This window comes from Lissotriton helveticus, chromosome 12 (assembly GCF_964261635.1).
Source record: "Lissotriton helveticus chromosome 12, aLisHel1.1, whole genome shotgun sequence".
Classification (NCBI taxonomy): domain Eukaryota; kingdom Metazoa; phylum Chordata; class Amphibia; order Caudata; family Salamandridae; genus Lissotriton; species Lissotriton helveticus.
The window spans coordinates 584,007,150-584,035,055 of NC_136073.1; the positions used below are offsets into that span (position 1 = coordinate 584,007,150).

Here is a 27,906-nt window from a genome sequence, read left to right on the forward strand (position 1 = left end):
TCCAAATATCACGCCCAGCGGAAACTAAGACTGCAGACCTGGAAATTATGGCCGGGACCAGGACAAAGAAGGAGCGATCCCTCAAATAACTGTTCGGAAAAGCAAACGGCTCGGGAGGATACATCCGCAATTCAAAAACTGGAGACCCGGAATGACTCAGACGATGGGGAGGGCCCAATCACCAAAGCATACATTGAATCACTATTATCCTCCTTGCGCACGGATCTGCAGGCGATGAAAACCGAAATTGCCTCCGACCTCCGGGAGGTACGACGGGATATGGACGAGGTGGGGGAAAGGGTAGCTGATCTGGAAGGCAGAGAATCGAGCTGGGTGGAGGAGGTAGCTTGGTTCCAGCAAGAGGTATGAAGGCTAAAAGATCAACAACTAGTTCTTCACATGCATAATGAGGACCTGGAGAACAGATCTAGGAGGAATAACATAAGGACAAGATGTGTGCCAACCAAAGCAGAAGGCCCCAATCTATGCGAGTACGTCACAGACCTCCTTCGACATGTCTCAGGTCATCCCAGAGACTTCTCCAATACAATTGGACTGGGTACATAGGGTGGGTCCTGAAAGACCAGGAAAAGGACCGCCAGCTGACATTCTGGTGTGTGTCCACGACTTCCAGATTAAGGAAGACATCCTCATAAAAGCCAGGGATTCACATCCAGTCCATTTCAAAGGCCACTCCCTGATCTTCTTTCAAGATCTCTCCAGGATCACGCTCCTGAAACGCAGGGATTTTCGCCCTGTCACGTAACATCTGCAGAAAGCCAAGATACCTTATGCCTGGGGTCACCCTTTCCGTATCATTTTCAGTCATGAAGGGGTGTTGCACCAGATCAGATCCCACAAAGAGGCCTGTGCTCTTCTATACATCGATATGCAGGAAGACTCAGAGGATCAAGCCACCTCTCCCAAACGTCAATGACCAACCTGGCAGAAGGTGACAAACAACCGCTGCGGGCCTAGACTCGACTCTGATACCATTAACAAAGAGAGGCAGGCAGTGCTGCAGGCCCTATCCTCGGAATCCTCTCTCTCAACGGCATCTTGAGCTGGCAACGATCCGGCCCCAGGGGGCTGGGTTGGCCCAGTGAGGCCCTAGGTGAGGCGCCGAGGAGTGGAGGGACAATAGACCTACATGATGACCCGCCCTCCACGTGACCCCCACAGGGTCTCCTCGGAGGTACTTCTCTGGAGCAGTTCTATCTTGGCTGAACACGCCTCATCTCGACTCGTCGGACCTGAGAGACTTTGGTCTCCTGTTGCCGTTTTTCCTTTTATTCAAAGTATCCTTTGTTTTCATTAATGGGGTCTTTCTTTCTTCTATTTCTTCTTCTCCTCCGCGCCAACCAAAGACCTACGTGGGCGGCAAGTGTAATGAAACCCGTACAAAAAGGGCACACCATTGCGTCTCTACTGCTGGGGCAAGGGCAGAGTGACCAAGGGGCAAGGGAGCATGTTAAACTACTAGGATGCATAACATCCATCTAATGAGCCTCAATGTATAAGGTATCAATATCCTGGTGACACGCAAAGCGATCCTATCCTACCAAGAGCACTCCGGGGGGGGGGGACATTTGCTTATTACAAGAAGCTCACCTGCTCACCAAGGACACCCATCGCATGCACCCCCCCAGGTTTCCCAGACAATACTGGTCCTCTGACTCATCTAAAAACAACGAGGTAGCCATTCTACTTGCAAAGAGCTTCCAGGGAAAGGTTACTGAAATCATAGCTGAACAAAAAGGAAGAGCATTAGGGCTTAGACTACGGGTGGGCCATACACAACTCATAGTGGCGTCTATGTATGCAACAAATGAGTATCAGGAGCACATCCTCCTTAGCTACCTTCCACAAGTGTTGGCCCACCCGACCGAGAGGTGATGATTGGGGAGGCCACAATCTAGTAATGAATACAGACTTAGACCACTCTGGACAACGCACAACACAAGCAGGGACTCTCTCACACAATGGACATTTATGGCTTACGAATATCTCTCTTAATGATGTATGGAGGCAGGCACACCCCGTCACTAAAGACTACACATACTTTTCTGCAGCCCATAAGACCTATCCCGTATTGATCTCTTCCTGATTACAGATGCTCTAGTTGGATGAGTAGGTGAAGCCACGATCAAACCGCGCTCTCTTTCGGATCATGCCCTAATCACGTTATCGCTGAACCTGGGCTCCACCCAACCTCGCCTGCCTCAATGGCACCTCCGAGACGCAATGCTCCACTCAGACCAGATAACCAAAGCAATTCATCAGTCACTCATGGACTATCTCACGGAAAATGAGTGCGAGAGGTACGTTCAGCATCCCTGTGGGAAGCTTTAAAATTAGTCACACTTGGAGAACTTCTAGCTATATCTGCAGGGGAAAATAGGCTCAGAAAGGAGCACAGAAAAGAAATAGAGGCAATGGTAGTGGAATTGGAATCCATACACAGGCGCACCAGTGCTCCCTGCATATGGAGGGAACTAGAAAAGAAACGGCTCATCCGCTGCATTCTGGATCTAGATAGAGCAGAATACGCCCTACTATACCAGCAGCACAAATTCTTCCTCATTGGCAACCACTCAGGCCGCATGCTAACCCACAATTTGTGCCAAAGTGAGATTTCCAGGTTGGTCCCAGCAATTAAAGCCCCATCCGGGACAACAGTCCATACGGACTGGGAAATCGCAGCAGCCTTTTGCGCCTTCTACTCCAGGCTGTATATGGAGGGAGACTCCCCCAGTGGAGACCACGTTCCTTATTTCCAAGACGTGCAGCTGACCAAGTTACCGGCGGCCAAAGCATCTCACATAGACCGTCCTATCCAAGTGGACAAGGTAGTTGCAGCGATAGCCCATCTCAAAACGGCTAAGTCACCAGGCCCGGCTTTTTAACGCATTTATTGACACCGGGGCGCTACCCCATTCCTTTACGGAAGCCTCAATATTGGTGATCCAGAAACCCTCATAGCACCCTTGGAATACACGTCCTACCAAAGGATTTCTTTACTTAACGTCAACGCCAAGATCTTTACGGGTATATTAGCTGGTCGCATCAATCAATATATGGCGAGGCTCATCAACCCGGATCAAGCCGGTTTTATACCAAAAAGACAATGCGGGGACAACGCCAAACGCCTCATACATCTCACAGATCTCATTGACCTCTCCTGAAGCGAGGCCCTCCTGCTGTTGGTCGACGCAGAGAAAGCCATTGATAGGGTCCACTGGCCATTCCTAGTGGAGATTCTCTGCCGTTTCCGCTTTAGAGAGAGACTTCTTGGTGAGATAGGATGCATATATAAAGCACCCAGGGCTTCCGTCAGAGTCAACGGATACTCCTCTGAGCTTTTTCCTATACGCAGAGGAACTCAACAGGGGTGCCCACTCTCCCCACTCCTATTCAGCTCATATATGGAGCCGATGGCCCAGAGGGTTAGAGACAATCTAGCAATCTCCAAAATCCACCTATTGGTGGACACACATACTATCAGTCTGTAGGCTGACAATGTGATCCTGTCCCTGACAAACTCAGCAGCTTCACTCACGGCCCTAGTAGACGAGTTCTCTCGCTTTAGTGAGGTATCGGGATTTAAGGTAAACCTCCACAAATCGCAAATACTAAACCTCTCCACAATCTCCGCCACTGCGGTGGCCCTGGCTAGACTGTTCCCATTCTCCTGGGCTAACCATTATATACCATACCTGGGGATTCTCTTGGCGCAAATACCTGCCAAAACACTGAAGGCTAACTTTGGCCCACTCTTGGAACAGACTAACAAAACCCTAGCTACTTGGACACGGTTGGTTCTCTCTTGGGCGGGTTTGCGCCGCAAGCTTACCATGTGGTTGAAAAACCAACGCATCGCCACGGTGCATCCAAAGAAACGATGCAGCACCTGCCATTTGGCTGAAAAGATCGCCAGAGCCTGAGTCTTCTGCACTATGTCTCTGACGTCCAAGTCATCCGCCAGACTCCGATGCAGGCCCGGCTGTGCGGCTGAAGAAATTGATGCATCCCCTGCTCGTAGCTGGGATAATCTATGCAGTGCCAGTTTTGCCACTACTGCAATGTCCCAGCGCCTTCTCATTTTTCACGCATCTGACCTGTGCGTCCAGTTCTCCATCGACACTGCCCAGCATGCCTGACTGCTCGTGCCAAGCTACCAAATGGCTGAACAGAGGTTATCTTAGATGCGTAATCCCTTTACCCTGACTAGAAGGAAGGGTCCATACTTTGACAGACAGGATGCAATACACTGCCAACTAGAGACCACCATTTCAAACATTGGTGAACAGTGGTGAGGATAAGACTTGTGTTTGTACTGGACATACAGTGATTGGTGTATACTACTACCAGAGTGCAGATCATTACACAACCACATACTATTTTCCTTTTGAGTTTGGGTACTTTTTACATTTCTGCTAAAAGAATGTCTCTCTCTAGACAATCATCAGTTGCCCCTGCAGAATACATTTTTGAGGAGGACTGGTTGGAGTCCTACAATGTGCAGCAGCTTGAGCAAATCTGCAGGGAATGCACTGCCTCACCTAAAAAGAGGGATGCAAAAGGTGCTGAGGGCCTGAGTATCTGCCAGGAATGCCAGTGGACACTCTGAGTATCAGGTTGAGGAGATTGAGGAGGAAACCTTGGTGAGGATGTACTGATGGATCAGTGCAAGTAGCAGCATCTCATCTAAAGGTCTGACCCCAGAGGAGCTGGAGGCTAGGCGTGAGGCCAGGAGAGATGAGTTGAAGATGGAAAAGCTCAAAATAGATAGGAAGCTCTAGTTGGAGCCAGCCAGGCTCAAAATAGAAGAGATAAAGATAATTTTGGATCAAGGATTTAATTTAAGGGAGCTGGTTTTGAAGTCCAAGTCCAGCCTAGATGGTGGCAGCATTAATTCAGTCCAGTTGAGGCAAAAAGTGCACTTCCCTAAGAGCTTGAGACAGGATCAAGGAGATAGACATACATCTGTGATTTAAGGGTTATGAGGCAGCCTTACACATGAACCAGGTCCCAGAGAGAGAGATTGGAGGGCGATATATGGAAGCATTTTTTATTGGAGGATTAGAGTACTTTGTTGGCAAGAGGGTCACCAGAGGCACTTACCTACACAGATTAAAGAAGCCCTAATCAAGAGGTATGGTCTTACTCCTGAGAGGGACAGGGTTATGCTTAGGGAGAATAAGAAGCTGGAGTCCCAGAAATGGTTGGAGTGTGCGGATACTTTTTGCAGTGCTAAGCAAACAAATGATGAATGGAATACTGAATAAAACATACATTCACCCCCAGTCAAGAGATCTGGGTTAAATCCATTGTTATTTTGCTCACCATGCCATCATAGTTTAGACAGCGCCATATGCAAATCAGTCTTGACCCTGTGCCTCATGGGAACAGTCCAGACCGAACTGCCAAGCAAGGTCCTCCCTTCATCAGCTCGGCTAGCTTGAATCCAGTGGCTAGGTGAGCAAGGGACCCACATCTGGACAGACCCATCCCACTTAGGGTGAAAAGTGCTACGCAAACAAATGATGGACGGAATGCTGGATAAATCATACATTCACCCCCAGTCAAGAGATCTGGGTTAAATCCATCATTCTTTTGCTCACCATATAACCCCAGTTTAGACCCAGCCATATGCAAATCAGTCTTGACCCTGTACCTCATAGGCACAGTCCAGACCGAACTGCCAAGCCAGGTCCTCCCTGGACCGGAAACAAGCATCCTGGGACCGGTTTCTGGGTATTACCCTTCACCAGCCAGGCTAGCTTGAATTAAGTGGCACAGTGAGCAAGAGACCCCCGTCGGAGCATACCCAACCCACTTAGGGTGAAAAGTGCTACGCAAACAAATGGATAGAATACTGAATAAATCATACATTCATCCCCAGTCAAAAGATCTGGGTTTAATCCATCATTCTTTTTCTCACTATGCATTGTAACATCTTACACGTATAAATTTCAATTGGGAAGAGCTAGAGATTTCCTTAACTCAGAATTTAAAAACACTACTTTTGGTGAAGTAGGTTTTTAAACTGTGTGTTTGAAAATGCTACTTTCTGAAATTGGGCATTTTCTTGCTTTACCAGTCTGTGCGCCTGCCTGTGGAATCAATGTCTGGCTTAGGCTGACAGTTGGGCTTTTTGTGCATTCGCTCTAGACGGTCGCACAAAGGGAGTCGAGGTGTGCCCTGCATATCCTGATGGCCCATTACCAGGCTGATGGCTCTTCCTGAGCCAAAGTGGTGGGCGGAATGGTCATTGACACCTGAATAGGACTGTGGTTGCCCTCACACAAAGCTGTCTCCACACCACTGTAGAGTGTCTGGAACCAGGTCAGGGAAAGGCAGGGTCCTGTGCACTACAAAGACTTTCCTTTGAAGTTTGCGTACTTAAAAGGCAGATGCTGGTATAAGTAAGCTGGTATCTGCTTGTTGCTGTGTTTTGCTGGCCTACTGCTTGCTGTTTTTGTCTTGGAGAAGTGAAAGGAATGAACTTTGTTCTAATCATCCTGCTTGCCAAGGTTCTCCAAGGGCTTGTGTGTGCTTGTCTCCTGTTTAGAAGTTTCAGGGCTATCAAGGACTTAACCTGCAGCCCCTGAACTCCTTTGCTAGGAGTTCTGACCTGCCAAGTTGTGCCAATTCCCGTTCCGGTCCTTTGGAGATGGCTTCTGATGCAAGAAAAGAAGAAAATCCAAGCATTGGTCTTCAGGGCCTGATTGTTCCACTTCAAGCTTTCCATGCCCTTGAAAAACCAACGCATCACCGCAGAGCGGCCAAAGAATAATTGCAGTGCCTGCCCTTTGGTTGAAAAGATCACCACAGCTCAAGTCCTGCTCACTGTGTCTCTGATGTCCAAGACACCCTCTCCGACTCAGGCCCTGCTCTGCGGCTGAAGAAATCAATGCATCGCCTGATGGCCTGATCGCGGCTGGGAAAATGGATGCAGCGCCTGTTGCATCGCATCTACCCCAGGGCGTCTGGATTGGAGACTCATCGCACCTGTGCACCAAGTTCCCCATCAACATTGCCCAGCAGTCAGGAACCGAGTCCACGTGTCTGTAAGCCGATGCATAAGCTCCCCTCGTAGCAAGGAGTCAATGCATAACTTCCCCTGACAGTAATGATTGGATGCATCACCTCCTCTGGCAGAAAGGAATCTGCATCACCTCCCCTGCGAGTAAGCAATCTATGCATTGCTTTGGTTTTTCGGCGCCTCATCTCCCCATCTCCTGTTTTTGTCCTTGATTTTGACACATCCCAGGTACTTTGTGCTAAAAAGGGACGCATCCATAGATTTCTACGGACTGAACTGTTCTGAACCTTTAAAAGTGATAAATGTGCTTGTGTATTTTAGTTTTTTGTCAATTCAGTCTTGTTTTACTTAGGTAAAGATTGGTTAGTTTTCTAAACTGGTGTGGTGTCCATTGCGCCTAGATCCCCTATTAGTAAACGTTACTCTAGGGGATGAAATTACGGTAGGTCACTCAGCGAGCAAATTAGGGGAGTCAGGCCATGTCTCAGCTGCAGATACTTGTGAAACTGTGTCCGATGCAACTGGTATTTAATTTGCAATTGCTGAAAATATTTGAGGGTGAGTCCCTGCATAATATCCCCCAGGGTAGAAATTCCAAGAAGGTTCCATGCATAGAAGCCTGGAAGTTCGGCAACAGGTCGCAGGTAGGTGCCCTGCCACAGAGGGGTTGTCTGTGTCAGGCGGGCGGCACAGCCCATTTAATTCACGATATAGCGCCAGAGCTGAATAACAGTTCGGCAGGTACGGTTGTTACTGTGTATTTTGTGCAAATGGTTTACATTGTCTCTGAGATAAGCCTGACTGCTCGTGCCAAGCTACCAAGTGGGTGATCAGGGGTTATCTTTTTAGCTGTGTAATCCCTATACCCTGACTAGAAGGAAGGGAACCTACTTGGACAGGAAGCAAGCCACTTCCAGCTAGAGACCCCCATTTCTAACATAAGGTAATACAAGAGCTACCCAATATTTGCAACAGGAACCTGGGTTTCTATAATTATTTAAGAACAGTAAATCACTAGGGATCGATTTGAAAATGCATTGCCATTCACAAGGCGTAGCCAATTACACAAGACACAATCAATCTATGGTCATATGAAATGGTGCTAGCCTCTCAATCATCAAGAATGTTGACTAAATGTCAGCAGTTTTAGTCATTGTTTGGCAAATGCCTATAAAATAATGAACAGACACAGTGTCTGCTCTGCTCAAATGAGACAGAGAACAACGAAAGCATCTAAAAATGTTTATTAACATAGAAACAATGTTTCCAAAATGTTGCTCAAACATTGAAGACACACTCAGCAAGGGATTTTTCATTCGAAACTTTACTTTCAAACTAGCTTTTCATTCCAAGCATTTTTCATAGCCTTTGCGGAGTGCATCTTCAATTTTTGAACAACACTTTGGAAACATAAATCGCGGAAGCCCTGCTGTGGAAGACTGCACCACCAAGAAAAAGGTATTTGGGGCTGGGAGATATAAACTATTCTAAGCCTGGAAACATCATAAGGGATTTTTTTTAACTCCAAAACGAATTGACATTCTGAGGCCCACTGGAGGGCAAGGAAAGTATTTTAAATAAAGTTGAAACAAGAACACAGATAACACTGGAGGGAAATAATGGTGCACACCACATACCACAACTCCCAAAATGCACACTGTCTGAAACTCACTTGGGAGGTCCACCTGAGGGCAATTACTTACTAGCATGCATAGGGGAGAAGAGGGTGTGTTACTGCTTCTGTGGACTGTTAGCAAGCCTCTGACGAAATAGCAGGAGTTCTGAGGCACCAGGCTATGAGAATGTTTGGAATGAAATGCCAGTTTGAAAGTAAAGTTTCTGATGAAAAATCATTGCTGAGTGCGTCTTCAATTTTTGGACAACACTTTGGAAACAAACATAGAAACTACTGGCAAAAAAGAAAATGTTTTTGAGCTGGGTACCATGTTCAATTTGTTTCCACAGCATGTCTTTCAGTAAATGTGAATGAGCCTCAGTCTGTTTGTTGAGTGTTGCTGGCATTGTGACTAAGTCTACAAGTTGAAAGGTCATCATCAGTCCTCAATTAATTGTATGCACCCTAAAAAGGGTGCCTGCAAGCATCCAGGGTGAGTTTGTTCTCTAGAAAAAGATTGTGTAGTGAGACATTTGCTCCAATGATCTATGTTTGGAACATGCAGAGGGCCTTCAAGAGTGTGCGCCTACAGTCAACTGATGCTTCCAAATTGAAGAAAATTAAGAAAATGCCTTCAGCGCAACCATCACTGTCACTGGCCTACTGTAGGATTTTTAGAAACACTAACTCCTTAAGGAACACAACACAACAAGGGAAGTTTTGTCAACATCAAATGCAAATTAATAGTATTTTTAGAATAACCAATGAAACACACCGAGGAACACAAAGTCATCAGTTTAGAAACAGTATTTCCTCTGTTTTAAAGACAATTTATGGCTGTCACATAAGCAATTTCTTATCAATTAATAGGTAAAGTGACTTTCGTGACTGGAGTGTGATAATGTGATATCATGAGTGAAATGTATACAAACACATACAAATAACACAAATAAGTCTATAAAGCAATGCTTGTCTGTCCTTTCATAATTTTATACACCATGTTTTCAAAACGACCTTCTGATATTGTTATGGCCTTGGGGTGAAGAAACTGGTGGACATGAACATAAAGTGCATAGATGTTTTGACCCAGAGGTATACGCAGTTTAACAAGTGTCACAGCGGGTCTTCCGCAGGACTGAAAACATAGATGTGGACAGCCACATCTTACCTTACTGATTTAAAATGTTCAATCATTATTATAATGTGCAAATTTTACAGTGCAATAACTTCAGGCCCTTTAATGTATGTGTATATGCTTGCTGAGTGTCTTGCACTGTGTGCACCATCGACTTTGAAAGAAAAGTATGTAAGCACCCACAGAGGCTGGCTGCAATCAGTCATTCAGAAACATGTGCAGGCATTGCTTTAAGTGGGGTAAAAAAATGTGCAGGGGAGTCTAAGGGGATAGGCTTAAACTTGTACACTAAATTCTGTGGTTCCCATAATGTGCCACTTGAATAGTATTTTGGTTTCTATCTAAGCTCTCCATTATTGCATCCCGATGTGTAACACAACTGACATACACCTAATACCTGCCAGAACTATTGGAATTGTCAGTGGTTGTTAGCAGGGTGAGATAAATGAGTAACAACATGATTTTGTTGTAAATAATTAATATTAGAAATGTTTCAATTCTGAAATTGGGAGACTATGAATTAAATATTATTGTGGCCTGGGGAAGGAGTATTGGTGATTAGTTATGTGCACTTTATGTTAGACAAGTATGCCCCTTTTCTCTCCACATCTCATCCATCAGGACATCTTAAACCTCATCTATTTCCTCTGCAGCACCCTAGTTTCACTGTCCACTGAATACCCATCCTCGCATCTACTCTGCTGCACCTCCTCCAAAAGGACATGCAAGCACTTGTTTTTCTTTCATTTTCGCCTTGTCAATATTTTGACAACTGTGTATGTAACTCAAATACTTGACGACTGCTTTGTGTGCCCTGCAGAGAGGATACCCCACTGACAGGCACTGTGAGAAACTCACACTTCCTTGAACTACTGCACCAGAGCTCTTAATTGTGGCCCGTTTATTTCTTTTTTTTTTTAAAGACCTGGCATCACTCATTTCAAAGTATGCACTATACAATAGCAAGATGCACGAACAAACACAGAAAGACAACATAATGGTAATGGCAATAGCTAACACTCTTAGGGAATGCAAGAATAAGAAAAACACGTAAAATAGAAACAGGAACTAAATTGCTGACATGCCTTACCTCAACGTTTTTAACATTCGTTGTTCAGAAATCAATGAGTATGTTTGACACAATGCTAAGGACATGAATATAGGGCCCAGCAGCGGACCATTTCAATGTCTGTTTTAAAACCAAATCACGCATCCAGATGCCCAGAATTATACAACCACAAACATCTAGTATGCTACATTGTCTGTCTTTAACCCCCGGCTGCGGCCGGAATTCTGTGCCTGTGCGGCACATTCCGATCGCGGGTGTGGTCATGACGGCTCCCGGCCGTCGTCAGCACACGCCCACCGTAACTGATGATGACCGGGAGCCATCATCAGCACCGAAGGGGTTAAAATCAAAATACGTCCAGGGTGAAGAGAAAGCATTCTAGAACTATTGGGCCCATCAAACTAAATAAATCAGGACAGTAATAAGCACCAAGTAAGCCCACCATGTTCTAGACATGCAAACTCGCAGCATTTAACGATTCTTAACATTACTCTGCTATTCCATAGATCAGGACACTATATGCACATATCCCTTTGTTCTTAACTCCTTCAAAAGCTGGGGATATTTGGATCAACTGTGCCATGGAGCATAAACCTACTAGACCCTTCGATCAACTTCGCCAGGGAACACACACAGCAGCTTCACTTCCAAAGGGGACAGCGACCTACAGCCACAGCCTGCAGTGCCACTGTTGGGGAGGTCAGCAATCCATGACCAGACGTTTCAGCACAATATACCTAATGCATGTTAGCATGAACACTTACCATTACCCTGGACGGGGTGCCAAATCTCACTTACCTCGCTCGCATCCAGTCCAACCCTGTGACGGATGGGAAAAGGTAGGATCTATGTCTGTGTCTGACTTCTGGCCTCATGCAAGGATGCATCCAGCAGTGACTGAAGCCATGAAGCCAGCAGTGTTACTGGCTTACAGTGGATATCATCTAACACAGAAGGATGAGGAGGAGACACTGCAGTGAGTTGGCCTCCAAACTAGTCACAACAAAACCCATCAGAACTGACTATCTCTGGTGTGTACGGGAAAAACCTAAAAGGTAGTGCGTACCCTAAGAGGTGGACTATTGTAGTTTAATGACAAAAGCTCTCACCCACCAATTAGGTCATCAAGCCCCTCCTGGCACCAAACCAATAGATTTGGGAGGAGTTTTCTACAATGGTTATTATGGGGAGCTTGGGGGATACAAATGATGAATATATACGTGTACAACTGGTCTGGCCACTCCCAGTGTGAGGGTTATCTGCAGATGAATTTGGAGCACATCTTTGGGTACTTTTTATGCAGAGATTTTGTTGTACTGTGGATTAATTTTCAGGTCTACATCACAGATTATTGGAGGCAGACACCCCACATCGGAGAACAGACACCAGATGTGGGTTGTGCTAAATTAATTATTAATATGTGGTATCTACTCTTATTTAGAGCAGAGAGGGCACCCCGGTTCTGAAGTATGTCACTGACAGCTCATTATAGGATCTAATAGGCAGAACCATGTCGATATTCGCTCCTGGGTAGAACTAATCTCCACTCTTCTCTTAAGACTGCTATTGGAGGACTCAATTAACATAATTATTCCGCCCAGTTGCCTGTTTTAATAACTACAATTTCAAAACCTCGCTTTACATAACCCTCACAATTAAGGAGACCAGACCGGTGGAATAGCGATGTATGAAGCTTGCACACAAATCCACTGGTTTAGTGCCAGGAGGGGGTCGATGACGACGCGCGCCACCAGGGTGAGGGCTTTCGTTCTTAAACTATAATAGTCCACACACTAGTGTACTTCCCACCTTTGTGTTTTTCACCTACACAATAGGGACAGTCAGTTCTCATGTGTTTTGTTGCTACCGTGGATATCACCATAGACTCCCATAGCACTGAAGAGCTTTAGAAAGGTAAGCCCTGCGTCATGTGTCACATTGCAGACTGCCTAGCTCCTAGCAGAGAAAGGCGGAGGAGGTAGCCTGGGACAGGCAGCTCAGACTTCAATACATTGATTTATTTCACATTATTTAATATTGTTGCAGTAAAGATGGGGTGCAGCCCCAGAGCCCTAAAGCAGAAACCACCCCTGTATCTAGCTGTAGGAGAGGGCAAAGTTGTTTCTAACACTTACAGGAAGATCCCAAAGTTATCTCCTTTGCCCACTGGTAAGAGCTGTCAGAGACCTATCTCCTAAAAGGTCTTTTCATAAGCAAAACACATAAAGTGCCATAAGACAGAGAAGTTGTCTTCTTCCTCAAGAAAATGGGCTCGCTCTCAGCAACACTTGGAGTCTTAATGCTGGTCCCAAATGCCAGGCTCTGCCTCATTGACCGACAAGATTCCAACATTGAAAAAGATGAGATGAGTTTCTGGGTCCATCGGCCAGCCCTGACAGGTTGAAGTCTTTTAGCTTGCAATTCTAGATCTGTTCATGGCAGCTCCTGTACCTTCTAGGTGATACCCAAGGGGGGGGATATTCTTGCAGGCTTGGTGACCCATGACTTTGAACTGGATGCCTTCCAATGGCGCTTCTCTATGGTCTCTAATTAGTCAGAACCTCCAGTGTCACCAACACAGAGCCTGCTCATGAAGCCGACTATATAATCGCTCTCAAACCCCTAGAGATCGGAAGAAATTGTTTGTTGGGAAGAAAGAAATGTTAAGGCAAATTCAGCAAAGGTCCATTGACCCAGAACCACCTCCAATGTCCTTGCAATGCTTGCTATAGATTGTGGCCACACGGAGGATGATGATTTGGAGGCTGATAACCCCTTTCCCATTATAATACTGATGTTTGCTTATATCTGGACCTAGGGAAATCTAAAGGTATTGACAATGTACCAAATATGTATATCTCATACCCTGCTTCAGAGGAAGTTTACTCATGAACAACTGTAGTACAAAAATCAGCTGAAGCCTTAGAATTGACCTTGCCCTCTATAAAGGACAAGATCATTCACTTCAAATGTTCACGTAAAAAAAGCATAAACCTGATTCAACAACTTAACACACTATTCTATGGTAGAACACCCACTTTTCCTAATTGCACTCTTCAAACCCTCACTCCTTCCCGAAACCAACACACAAAACAGCTGAACCACACCACTGCCTTAAGAGGAATTCTTTAATATCATAAAATAGTCAATGACTCTGATACATGTTCCTGCATGAAAAAATACATTCTCACTGAAATAACTGGATTTGACAGCAAAAAAGGTCATGGTAACAGACTCCCAATCAAGCAACAAGCCCACTGGAATTTCTCTCCACTGACTGTCACATAATACCAAACATCCAGGCACAAACTTTCACAGGCTTGAATGTCCAAAATCTATCCATTATCATCATGCAATAGTTGTTTGTATTCAATATTCCCACCTCAAGTGGTTATTTCTATTTCTTAAAAATTAAGCATGATTGCCAAAGACTACCATCTTCCAAGATTAAATGTGATTGTTCTTCTCTAGAAGGTAAAGTCTTCGTCATTGAGAATAAGCGGGCTTTAATGACTTATGTTCCTTTTCAATGGCTGAGGACATTTTCAGTAGCCTATAGGCCTTCCCCTGTTAAAGCTGGTGCTGAGACCTATATATGTTTTTACTTTATAGTCCCAAGAAGACCTTTGTTCTACTTTAATGATTTTCCTATAAGGTGTAGGATTTCGTTGACAAGCTAGCCAACTGTCGGGAGCTATCAGATGTCATCTCTAGAGCTTGATCATTCAAGAATTGAGGTTTAATACTTACTGTCAGAAGCACTGAAATACTCTGGATTTACTGAAGCATAGAGTGTGCCACTGGGATAGCCATCGTTGTTTCTGGAAAGAAAACACAAGAGCTGTCAAAGGGGACTGTCAAGAAAATGCAGCAGAAGACAAGTCACAGAAGAGGACTCCACATTGGTGGAACTTATGGGTCTAGAAATAGAAGAGGTTTTGAAGGAGAATTTAATTCCAAAAGAACAGGTGATCTCTTTCCCCTCACCCCCTCAATAACCCAAAGCTGACCTAACTCACCCACTTCACTCACAAACCATAAAGAGCAAGAACTCTACCCACTCTACTTGCTGCCAAATCTTGAATAATCTTCATTTTATTACCTGTGCCCATCAGTTGTGGCTGGCAATTTTATCAGGGAGTAGGGGGTGGGCACACAGCTCAAATACAACTCACTCACATCAATTCATTCACACACATCCATTCACAACATTCACTAACAAATCCCCATACATTCATATATATAAACATGTGCCAAACAAAAACACATAAAAGTTACCTCAACATCAGGTCTCGGATAGGAAAGCCTGAGTGGCCCCAGGAGGAATGGGACTTTTGCCTTCTCTCATTGGCTGGCCATAGGTCTGCCAATGAGGGAGGGCAGCAGTCCCAAACCTAGGAGGGAAGGCAGCAGTCTCAATCTCGTCACAGAGAGGGATGGGATTAATGAGACTGCTGACTCAACTCTTTGACTAGGTGTCACTGATTAACACTCGGCCTTGGGCATTTCAGGGCTTAAAATTTAAGCACCCAGGTCCGAGTCAATGGGCAACTCCCACAGGACTGTTAAATCCTCAGCCTACTAAAGTTCAGCTCAGGTAGCCAGGAGCCTGCACATTTAGTGCATGTATAGCTCTTGGCTTCCTGACCTGAAACAGAAGATTGTCGGTCAGGCTGACCTTTGTTCAGCCTGATAGACACTATTCTTGGCAGGAAAAAGGTAGGGGGTGTCCCCTCAGCCCGTACAGATGGGCTGCATCTGGTACCTATAATGTACACATAACTGTGGGCCAAGAATGATTTCAAAACAAGCGTAGGATAATACACTGTGCCGACTTGGGAGTTTCACATCATGAGTTTGAATTGATGAATGCATTAAAATAAAGGATCCTCCTGAAAGCTAGCATAAAGGCATTTAAAACAAACTCACATCACATATATCAACATTTCAGGTAGCACAGGGCCTAGACAATCAATAGAAAAAAAGGCACAGAATATTGGGCATATATCTGACTAGATTCTCAAATTATTGACCTATGCATTTTATTGAAATTTGATTTATATAGCACTTTACTACCCATGATGAGGTGTTGAGGCACTTTATGCCTGGAAACCTGCTTTTCCCAAGGCTAGAGGTTAGTCCAGTGCTTGTGGTTATTTTGGTTACTGGTATTCGTCTTTCCATGCATTTTCTCAAATTTCTTTATGGTGGATTACATTAAAGGAGGTTAGCGGTGTGATAATTAATGTATGGAGCGTTATGAGAGTTCATGCAGATGGTTGGTGGAGTTCATAGATGAGATTGAGGAACTTAGGTGTAGATGGGTTACAGGGGTGTGGCTTTCAACTCAGAGGCTGCAGGTTTTTTAAATGAGCTGTAGGCAATTTGCAGAAATAAAATAATAGGGATTAGGGAAAAAAATGAGTATGAGCACTTTGATCAGGTAAACAGTCTGTTCACTGCTTGGCTACCACCATACCACTACCCCACCATGGACAGCTGATCAACTCAGTGATTTGTTTGCATAAAGTATTTGCTGTGCATATGTACAAGAACTATAGACTGCCCACAAAGGAATCAGCAACTCTGAAGACCATAGCATGAGAAAATATATATATGATCTATGTGAAAATGCTGGAGTGGATGTCTTGTGACGTTCATTCTGAAGTTTGTCTCGCAGTAATAATTACAAAAGCAAAGTGTGATTTAGTTAGCAGCATCTGGTTTGGCATAGCACAACCTGGAGGGTGAGGATAGCTTCACTGGGTAGTGGAAGTGGATTACTTACATTCCTGTCACGGCATGGGGGAGAGACAGACACTAAGGTGAGGAGACTTGGGAATGGGCTCCCTTTAGAACTTTATTTAAGACTTTTTTGACAAGGAGCCACTGATTCGACTTCCTGAAGCACTGCCCATTGGCAGATGGAAGCATTAGTAGTGGGACTATAGTTTCTGCTGTTCAAGGTGAAGAGGACCCTTTATATGAGACCTAGCCTTTTGTCTTTCTTAATCACAATATCAGTTGGGGAGCCAGGTGAAGAAACATCTGTGAAAATCAGGGCTATTGGTTGCACTATCTAAGGCCTGCCTCACTAGAACTTCCCAGTAGTTAGAAGTTGATGCAATCAAGAACAGGCCATACATTTCTGAGAGTTACCAGAGAAAGTTCTAGGGAGGAAGGCATTAGGAAATTAAACCAATAGCCCTCATTGTCACAGACGTTCTTGGAGATGTCAAAACTTCATGTAATAGCATTGTACGTGACAAGATATTATTTAAAATGTATTACTTCATGGGATCAGCTTATGGCATCCAGTCATTGCTCAACATTCCTAGTAACACCCATCATGTTGTGTTGAGCTGATCCCTATAGAGACACTTGGTGATGCAGGATGGCTAAGTGGCCTTCTAAATCTGAACAAGCAATAGCTTTCCACTTCCCAATCCCACGGGTTCACACGGCTAAGGGGTATTACCCCTCAGCCTACCATGCATGCAGTGCCGATCAAGGGGAAAATAGTGGAGAGATGGACATGGGTACCATGAACCTCTCTCCTTGGGGCAAATTAGTTCTACCAAAAGAGGGACACTGGGGATTCCCACATGAGTACAGTGCATGCGCACCTCGGTGTGACGTCAGTGAAGCAATTACCATGATTTCCCCTTTTCGGGGGGATGCAATCACTCTCTGAGGATGGTAATCCATGAGATTCCAGAGGTCTGGTATTCTGGGAAATCTCAGGGAACCCCTGCACTGTTGGCCTCCATGGCATAGTAGTGGAGAATTCTGGGGATCGCACATGTCCGGGAGTGGCAGGGATGCAGGCAGCTCCGATGTTCCACCAAGTACCCATGAGTCAAGCATGGCCGAAGAGGACCATCAACACCATAAAACCAATGTCTGCCACCGCACTGCCCTGGCGAGCAGGGGTGCAGTCTACACTTTGATAAACTTGGTGCCTTCGCACAAGGTCTAAAAGGGGCCAATGAGCGAGAAAATGCATAGATATTCCTCAACTTTACATGAACGTCTGTGGGCGGAAAGAATTTTCATGGAAAAACATTACGGCTCTAAACATATAAGGTATTTAGAGTAGGAGTGAAAATGTACTCAATAATTCCCATTGTTGTAGGAGGTGTGAGGGAGGAAATACATTTCAATTTCATGGACGAACATTATCAATGAAAAGGAAACATTCAACAAAAATTTTTAAAAGGTGGTGAACCACCCATCTGTGATGTAAGACTGATGTTGAAAAAAATGATGATAATTACATGCACCACAACCCACAGATTTCCCAATAGGAATCACAACAACCAACTGACTGATACCATTTATGTCAAACGTGTGCCAAGTAGCAGTGATACGGACAAACCTGCGAGGATTCCATACACAATAAATCTTTTGTACAGCAACACACATATGTCTTGAGAAAGCTCATAGGCTGTCCGTCAGCTTTAGTTGTCTGTGGTCTAAACATCTATTGCGTACAATACTAACTCTTGGAGTGGGCTTTGGGTTATCCCATTTCTTATAATTGGCTGGCTTTCTTGTCAGTCTAATTTCTTTGCTTCTTATTCGAAGGGTTTCCTTCCTTGTCTTGTGTTTCCCCCCCCCCCAGAGCCTATTTATTTTACAGGGTTTTTGGGATTTGTTTTCTTACAATGCTTACAATATGCTTACAATAAGATTTTATTTTTCATTCAGCACGAGGGAATGCATTTGTTCCTCCCTCTCTCTTCTGCACTTGCTGTGTTGAATTTCCCTGGCAGTTCAGCTGTATTTTTGCTTACCCTACCACTTCCTCCATTTCCCTTCCACTGTTTCCTGGTGGTATGTTGCATTTCATCCCCCTACCAGATCCTCAATTGCTCTGTCTCTTCTCCAGTTTCTTCAGTTGCATTACCCTACCAGTAAACCCCTTTGTCTACCACCCTTCCCTGTTATTCTGTTGCTTTCCGCCTCTGCTCATTCCTCTTTTTTACAGAGGACACGGGTCCCTAGAAGAAGGAATTTTCACATAAATAAATATAGACTAAATAGAAACTATATTCATTGTCCAGCCGGACAGTATTTAATTTTTCATAAAAGGGGATTACACAAGTGGTTATGGTGTGATACAAGCAGGACACCAGCCGATGCCCGACTAACACACTCAGGGGAGGGACAAAACAAGGGAATTTAGGCAAGTTGGGGTAGTCTGTGTATTGTGAATCATAATCAGACAATATAAAGTACACACTATTGCTTGCAATCATTTACATAACAAATACGCATATAGTGTGAATAGGTCGATGACGTTTCGAACCCTATATAAATTCAGAGTTAATCTTCAGGACAAACAATGCATGCCTTTAAAAAAGATTCCTAGATAGCTTCTTTATACAGCCCACACTGTGGGGACCATTTGCCAAAACATACAATGATACAAAATCAGGGAGAGAAGAGCAGGGGAGAAAACATACAAAAAAAGGTTAGGGCATTTTGTAAACCAACACATAGTTGAGTGACTTATGTGCTTAAACAACCCCATAGGTGATTAGTACGATATAATCAGGAGGACGTCGGAAAGGAACATGGAGAGGGCCTAGGTTAATTGCAGTGCTGTGACAAGCCATTTCAGTGGTGTCAAACAAGGATAACATGACTACAGCAAGTGATTGGCAATGGGTACGATGCCAAAGCATCAGTAAGGAAAGGCAACAGTGAAGAAAAGGTGAAATGAAAGTGGATCAAGGTGCCTATAGGGCGGAATTAAAACCGTGAGCAAGGGTTAAGGTATGGGCTGTGACGAAAAGGGCGGCTAAAGTCCGAAGGATAGACATTGCTCCCTACCCCACCTCCACCGCGCTTTTTATTTTTCTTCTTATAACATATATTTTTGCAAGGGCCCTGTGTCGGCATTGCGCTTCCAGGCCATGAGCGTATTTATTTTTTAGCTCCTGCACTCATTGTTTTGTAACTTAATCAGCCATATGAAAAAAGCTGCCAGCCACTGGAACAGTAAATTAATTGTAGAAAATAGAAAACACCTAATTTGCCCTATGTGTGACATGATGCCTATGCATGGGTCATGATGTCACTATCCATGCACGTTCACTGTTTAGCATCGTGGAAAGCAATTTCTTTCATAAAACTCTTTTTAAAAGGGAAGTCCAAGCGTGTGCAAGTTTTAGGACACACCAGTTGCCATCCTAACATGTTTTTTTGTTATTAAAACAAAACGATCCATGGTGGCTGCTGGTAGTCCCCCCTCTCAAGTAAAAACTTGTTATCCAAGTTCAGTCTATTTACAGCACCAATTTCGTTAACAATATCATGAATTCTGTATTTCTGTGGTTATGATTTTGAAAGACAACAAGAAGTGGTGAAACAAATAGGTCTGTATATAAATGAAACACAATATAAAAGAAAACAAAGGTTAAACGCACGTCTTGGTTAACTTTAGGTGTAAAATCTTAATATGCATTAAAAAAACTTCCCAGATAGTCAGTGGAAAAAAACAGTCAATGAAATAATGCCTGCAGCAGAAAAAGAAATCTGTAAGCTTTTCCAGGTAAAACCAGGTACATTAATCATAACGTGCATCCCCATCATGCACTACCTATGACCTTACACATGACATCACTTATGACATGATAAATGGCAAGATTCATAACATCACTGATGACTTTTTTATACATACGTTAAGATTTTATAACCAAAGATAAACATGAGATCAGATTAACTTTTGTTTTTTAGTGAAGTTCTAATTTGTTTTGAATCATATACCACATCCAACTGTTCAGCTGTTCCTTTTTCCTACCCTCCTATTTTCAGCCAACCCAAATTGTGCATGGCCTTTAACCAGTTCCTAATTTGAGCCGGTGGTTGCGGGTGAGACACTGGTCTGTGAAAGCATGGTGTTTACATGACCCCAGATACCTGCACCATTGGTACAGACGGAACAGCTCCGGGCTTTGAAGATTTTAATCAACGCATCCAAGGGCTTAGACCCCAACTTTCTACAAAGCCTGACAATTACTTCTTTTGTTTCATCAAACTGCAATTTTCTGATCCTAGTAAGACGTGACCAGCTGGGTTTGGAATAAAAAGGTACCCCTAAGTACACAAAGGAAGGGACAGATGAGATTCTAGGTCCATTTATAAACAGAAGACAGCTTACCTTGAGAACATCACATGTCAAAGTGTGTGACTTAGTGATGTTGGTTGAGAGGCCAAGACTACTCCCACATGAGACAAATTTATTTAGCAGCTTCTGTAGACCCACAGCCAGGGCACGAGTCGGAGTACGACGCGGGTGGGTGGCGTCCTGCCACTAATTTTACAGGGTGGACGCCGTGCACCCTGCTTATCAAAATGCCGTCCACCCTGCTCATCAAAAGCGTGATAATCAGCAGCTCATGACTGCGCGTGCCACATGACGTACCCAGGGGTTCGTTCCTCATGCATGCTAGCATCCGCCGCTATGTACTGGAACACTGGGCGCCTGGGGGGATGGAACCTTCCACGAACCCCTTACTGACAATGCAATACCTCATGGGCACGGGAAGCCATCTGACAAAATGGCTCACTACTAGCATTAGAGCGGGATGAGCGGTTACACTAACGCCTCTCAGGACTAAGTGGGAAGAAGATATTGGGAGGCCATTACGGGAAAAGGAATGGGAGAGGATACTTCAATTCCCCAAAAAGGTGGCTAGAAACCCAAAATTTCAATTCATCCAACTAATGGTCCTGCATAGAGCTTACCTAACGCCACACCGACTGCATGTCATGTTTCCCAACACCTCTGACGCCTGTCCTAGATGCGCTTTAGATGATGCATCACTTACACATATGTTGTGGAGTTGCCCCAAACTGGGCTACTTCTGGACTACTGTTAATGACACACTTACAGACGCAGGTGCATTGATGCAGCCGTTCACCATGGAATACGCGCTCCTGGGGTTGGGTCCTACGGCGCGTAAGAGAGGCGTTTTACTGATATAGCAGTGCTGCTTGCGAAGCGTGCCATTACGATGAGGTGGAAGTCTCCCAAGCCACCTGACCCTGATTTGTGGAAAGCGGAACTGTTGCGATGGGGTAAGGCAGAGGGTGCGGCGCTACAATGCGAGGAACGCAGAGGCCTCAGAAAAACACCAATCTCACTAGATTGGTTTACTATACTGGGGAGGGTGGAAACAGGGAGTGATGAAGAGTCTGATATTTCGCTGCTGTAAACTGTACTGAGTGATGCTGTTGATAGACCTCTATAAACCTCGCACTACCATGTTGCACTAAATTGGGTCACGGGTTACCTCGTGCTACTAATGCTTATACCACTGTCTAGTTGTGTAACACGCAAACATATGCATTGTAGAATTGTACTGCCTGTTGGGAATGCTCTGGTACTAACTACTATATACATAAGTTCGATAGGAGTGTCTAGGGTGGGACCTTTCTGTGGGTGGAGGATGGGTTTTCTTTGGTTTTGTATGGGATTGTTTGACTGTCTGATAACACTACAAAATTTCTAAAATGTATGATACACGCACTGTTGCTGAGCTTGATGGAGCTGTCTTACGCCTAATTGGATACTATGATACTGACACTGTATAAATGCTCTAACCATCCTGCTAATAAACAGATTTTCAACAAAAAAAAAAAAATGACTGCGCGTGCCAGGATTTAAATACGAACTTTACCACCGGGGTTGATTGATGCTGGGGAGAAGGAGGGGACGAAGTTGTCAGTCGGTACTTGCTTGCGAAATCAAAGGGGTAAACGGGAGGTAACACTGGATTCCAGCCGCTATCCAATGGATGGACCCCGGATTGCAATCACACACACACACACACACATAAATACAGCGCGTAATACACAGATAATAGCTTTGAATGCTTTCTGATAGACATACAGAACATGTGGCCTTGCATCCGTCTCTTGCATACCAAGAAGACAGGCAGTAGTGCAAGCTGCAGATGCATTGCATCCTTCTCAAGCATGCCTAGAGGAAAGGCAGAAGTGCCGTCAAGGGGGAAACAAATATTTCCAAACATTATCTAAAGGTCTGTGTTCGTGAAGTGACTGTTGTCAAGAAAAAGAAAATCCTGGTGTCAAATAAATTGGGAAGGAGGCAGGTCAGTGATTAAATCATGAAAGTTACAGGTTGCTTCTCTGTGCTAAATACTCATTTTGAACTTCCAAAAAGGTCAGGCTTGAAGAAAGATCTTCAGGGCATGGAGCATAAAACGTTCTCAGAAGAGCTCATGTCAAGCGATGATGGCAGCATGGACCTAGGGCCTGATCAGCCAATAGGTCTCGCTTTTTGGGCTACTGGTTTTGCCAATGCTGTTTCCGGGGGTTAGGTGGTTAGAGGAGGAAGGCACATGAGGGAGAGACCAACACGGAGCAGGGGAGGTGTTTTCCAGGTTTTGGGGGACCACAAAAGGAAGAGGGCGACAAGGAGTGCGGGGAAGGGGCTGTTTTCAGGGTAGAGAAGCACACAAAGGGGGGAGAGAGTAACACAAAGCATGGAGGGAGTTCACAGGGGGAGTACACGAGGAAGAGAGCAACACAGAGCAGACAGAGCATCTTCCTGTGGGAGAAGCACAGAACAGATAGGGAGGAACGAAGATCATGGGGCAAGGGAGGTTTCAAGGGGAAAGAAGTGCACAAGAGGGAGAGAAATACAGTAAAACGACAGGGGAGAAATGAGCAAGACATGGGTTTGCAAGGGAATGCACACAGGAGAGAGCGCAACACGGAGTGCAGGGGTGTTCAGAAGGTGAAGAAAGCACATGATGGAGAAAGCAACACAAATATGAAGAGTAAGATGTGTGGTCAGTACTTGTGTCTCGACCACTGGCGTAACGAAAAGTGAGGGTTGTCAACGTGTTCAACCATCCCATGAAGCATAGGTACTGTACCATTGTACCACTTCCTGCAGTGCCATGATGTCACTCCCTGTGACACCACCTAACTTGGAGAGTCCCCCCACTTATTTTTGTAGGACTTGTGCCCTGCCCACAGCTGCTCCTGAAAGTTAATATACATACAAAAGACAACAAGCATTTGCAATGCAATAGGTCTCGCATTAGGAAACTTTGAGCTATTGCTATTGTAAATGACAAATTTTGTATTTATGTGTTGGTTTTGAAAATAGCGAAATTAATAGCTTTGTCATTTGCAATGCCAATAGTTCTAACTTTCGCAAATGTGACACTTATAGCATTGTGCAATATGTGTTGTATTTACGTGACTTAGATGTATTGGTATTACAAATAAAAATGGCTTTTAATTTTTTTAATAATTAATACTTTAAAAAAAGTTATTGTAATTTATAATGGCAATAGCTTTTGTAAATAACTTTTGTGAAGATTATGTTTATTGTAATTTATTGTGACGAAAATCCAAGAACAGAAGTGAAATATTAACATCTTTTTGTGAGTGAGGGTGATCAATAGATAGAGTGATAGCGATAGATAGAGCGAGTGCGATAGAGTGAGTGCAATCGATAGACAGATAGAGTGAGGGCGATAGATAGATAGACAGATAGATAAAGTGTATTTATGTTGCATTGAGTAGAGTGTAAGTATGAGGTGTGTAATTATATGGCACTGAGTGGTATTATGTGGTGTGTATTTACGTTGCATTGAGAAGAGTGTAATTGTGTGGCGTGTAATTATGTGGCACTGAGTGGTATTTGGAGTGTATGTTGCATTGAGTGCAGTGTAATTATGTAGCATATAATTATGTGGCATTGAGTAGTATTATGGGGAGGTTATGTTGTATTCAGTAGAGTTTAATTGTGTGGAGTGTAATTATGTGGCACTGAGTGGTATTATTTGGAGTGTATGTTGCATTGAGTGCAGTGTAATTATGTAGCATATAATTATGTGGCACTGTGTGGTATTATGTGGAGTGTATTTATGTTGCATTGAGTAGAGTGTAATTATGTTGCATGTAATTATGTGGCACTGAGTGGTATTATGAGGAGTGTGTGTTGCATTCAGAAGAGTGTAATTATGTAGTGTATAATTATGTGGCACGGAGTAGCATTTGGAGTGTATGTTGCATTGAGTGCAGTGTAATTATGTGGAGTGTAATTATGTGGCACTGAGTGGGATTTGGAGTGTATGTTGCATGGAGTGCAGTCTTTGTTTTTCTCATGTCTGCTGCTCCTTCCACGGCTCCCGTCCTCCCTGCACAGCGGCCGGGCTTTGCTCCGCCAGTTCACCGAAGAGAGCAACCGACCGGCCGGGCTTGGCTCCGCCGGCCGGACCACGACTCCCAGCAGCCTCAGGGACGACGCCACTAACGAGCGCGCCAGGAGGCGCATAAAGCACCAGCTGGTGCAGAGTCTCCTGTCTTTGTTTTTCTCACGTCTGCTGCTCCTTCCACGGCTCCCGTCCTCCCTGCACAGCGGCCGGGCTTTGCTCCGCCAGTTCACAGAAGTGAGCAACCGACCGGCCGGGCTTGGCTCCGCCGGCCGGACCACAACTCCCAGCAGCCTCAGGGGTCAGCGACGACGCCACTAACGAGCGCGCCAGGAGGCGCATAAAGCACCGGCTGGTGCAGAGTCTCCTGTCTTTGTTTTTCTCACGTCTGCTGCTCCTTCCACGGCTCCCGTCCTCCCTGCACAGCGGCCGGGCTTTGCTCCGCCAGTTCACCGAAGTGAGCAACCGACCGGCCGGGCTTGGCTCCGCCGGCCGGACCACGACTCCCAGCAGCCTCAGGGGTCAGCGACGACGCCACTAACGAGCGCGCCAGGAGGCGCATAAAGCACCGGCTGGTGCAGAGTCTCCTGTCTTTTGTTTTTCTCACGTCTGCTGCTCCTTCCACGGCTCCCGTCCTCCCTGCACAGCGGCCGGGCTTTGCTCCGCCAGTTCACCGAAGTGAGCAACCGACCGGCCGGGCTTGGCTCCGCCGGCCGTACCACGACTCCCAGCAGCCTCAGGAGTCAGCGACGACGCCACTAACGAGCGCGCCAGGAGGCGCATAAAGCACCGGCTGGTGCAGAGTCTCCTGTCTTTGTTTTTCTCACGTCTGCTGCTCCTTCCACGGCTCCCGTCCTCCCTGCACAGCGGCCGGGCTTTGCTCCGCTAGTTCACCGAAGTGAGCAACCGACCGGCCGGGCTTGGCTCCGCCGGCCGGACCACGACTCCCAGCAGCCTCAGGGGTCAGCGACGACGCCACTAACGAGCGCGCCAGGAGGCGCATAAAGCACCGGCAGGTCCCTCGTCCCGCGAGGACGCGCGCGGGACGCGCCGGACGAAGCCGGGGCAAAGGGCGGGCCCTCTGTGGCCCTCGGTGACTGAGGTAGGCTGGGCTGTGCCCGTTTATTTTTACCTGCTCATAAATATACATGTTGTGTCTAAAACGAAGCGTCATCTTGTGAAGTTAAAGAACAGTATTTGCTCCATTGACATTGATTGGAGGGCAACTGCATACTTTCCTCCATTATTAAACCTATTTTATGGTTCGTTCATATTCTTAATCACACTTCCAGTGGATATACATTTTTCCATCAACGACACTCTTTGGAAAACTATTTCAGAGGATGACAAAGAAACTTCGCTCTGGGAGATTAGTGGGGGGAAGGACTTGTGCAAAAACAAAATCCAACCCCCTAAGAAATAAATCAGTGAATAATCCTTTTTTAAAGGGACAATGTCAGCTGTTCGACCTGTGGGAAAAAGCAGTGGATAAGAAAGTATCCGTGGTTGGAAATGAAGGCTTACTTTCTGTCGCACAGGTTGGCCCAACTCAAGTGGTTGATAATTTGGTCCCCCCCTCATCAATGACAGACCCATTCCAAATAGAATCCACTACGAGGACCAGCCTTGTACATCCCGAAGCTGATGGTGTCACTGATTCAGAAAAGGGGGTGGTGATGAACAGAGTGTCTGAATTAAGCAGACCACTCTTACCCAGTCCAAAGATCAGGGCTTGATCCATCACCGTTATTTATCTCACTGCCCCATCCCAGCTCAGAACCTGGCTATATGCAAATTAGTCTGTCCCTGGCCCAGTGCATCATGGGAACAGGGCAGACCAAACTACCAAGCCAATTCTTCACCAGAAAGGAGACAAGCTACCGGGGACCGGTTTCTGGCATTTCAGCCTCTTCGGCCCAGCTTGCTTGAATCCTGATGGAGCAGTGAGAAAGGGACTCATGTCTGAGTATACCCTGCCACACCTATAGTGGCCAAAAACGATTCAGAAAAGGGGGTGGTGATGAACAGAGTGTCTGAATTAAGCAGACCACTCTTACCCAGTCCAAAGATCAGGGCTTGATCCATCACCGTTATTTATCTCACTGCCCCATCCCAGCTCAGAACCTGGCTATATGCAAATTAGTCTGTCCCTGGCCCAGTGCATCATGGGAACAGGGCAGACCAAACTACCAAGCCAATTCTTCACCAGAAAGGAGACAAGCTACCGGGGACCGGTTTCTGGCATTTCAGCCTCTTCGGCCCAGCTTGCTTGAATCCTGATGGAGCAGTGAGAAAGGGACTCATGTCTGAGTATACCCTGCCACACCTATAGTGGCCAAAAACGATTCAGAAAAGGGGGTGGTGATGAACAGAGTGTCTGAATTAAGCAGACCACTCTTACCCAGTCCAAAGATCAGGGCTTGATCCATCACCGTTATTTATCTCACTGCCCCATCCCAGCTCAGAACCTGGCTATATGCAAATTAGTCTGTCCCTGGCCAAGTGCATCATGGGAACAGGGCAGACCAAACTACCAAGCCAATTCTTCACCAGAAAGGAGACAAGCTACCGGGGACCGGTTTCTGGCATTTCAGCCTCTTCGGCCCAGCTTGCTTGAATCCTGATGGAGCAGTGAGAAAGGGACTTGCTTTATTCAGAGACTCTGTCCATCACCACCCCTTGTTGTAAATAATTTTGTCCACCCTAAGCGTGGAAGGGTATACTCAGATGTGAGTCCCTTGCTCATTGCACCATCAGGATTCAAGCAAGCCGGGCCGAAGACGCCTGAAATGGCAGAAACCGGTCCCCGGAAGCTTGTTTCCTTCCCAGTGTAAG

General features: G+C 45.4%; 1 protein-coding gene across 1 annotated transcript in view; it reads right to left on the bottom strand.

Annotated features, from left to right (window-relative positions):
* The window catches only part of INSRR (insulin receptor related receptor), a 673,583-nt gene that overhangs the window by 36,054 nt on the left and 609,623 nt on the right, over positions 1 to 27,906 (bottom strand). The window contains exon 16 of the mRNA XM_078668487.1: positions 14,618 to 14,688. Coding sequence (XP_078524613.1) covers positions 14,618 to 14,688 — 71 coding nt within the window. The remainder of the gene's footprint in view (positions 1 to 14,617; positions 14,689 to 27,906) is intronic.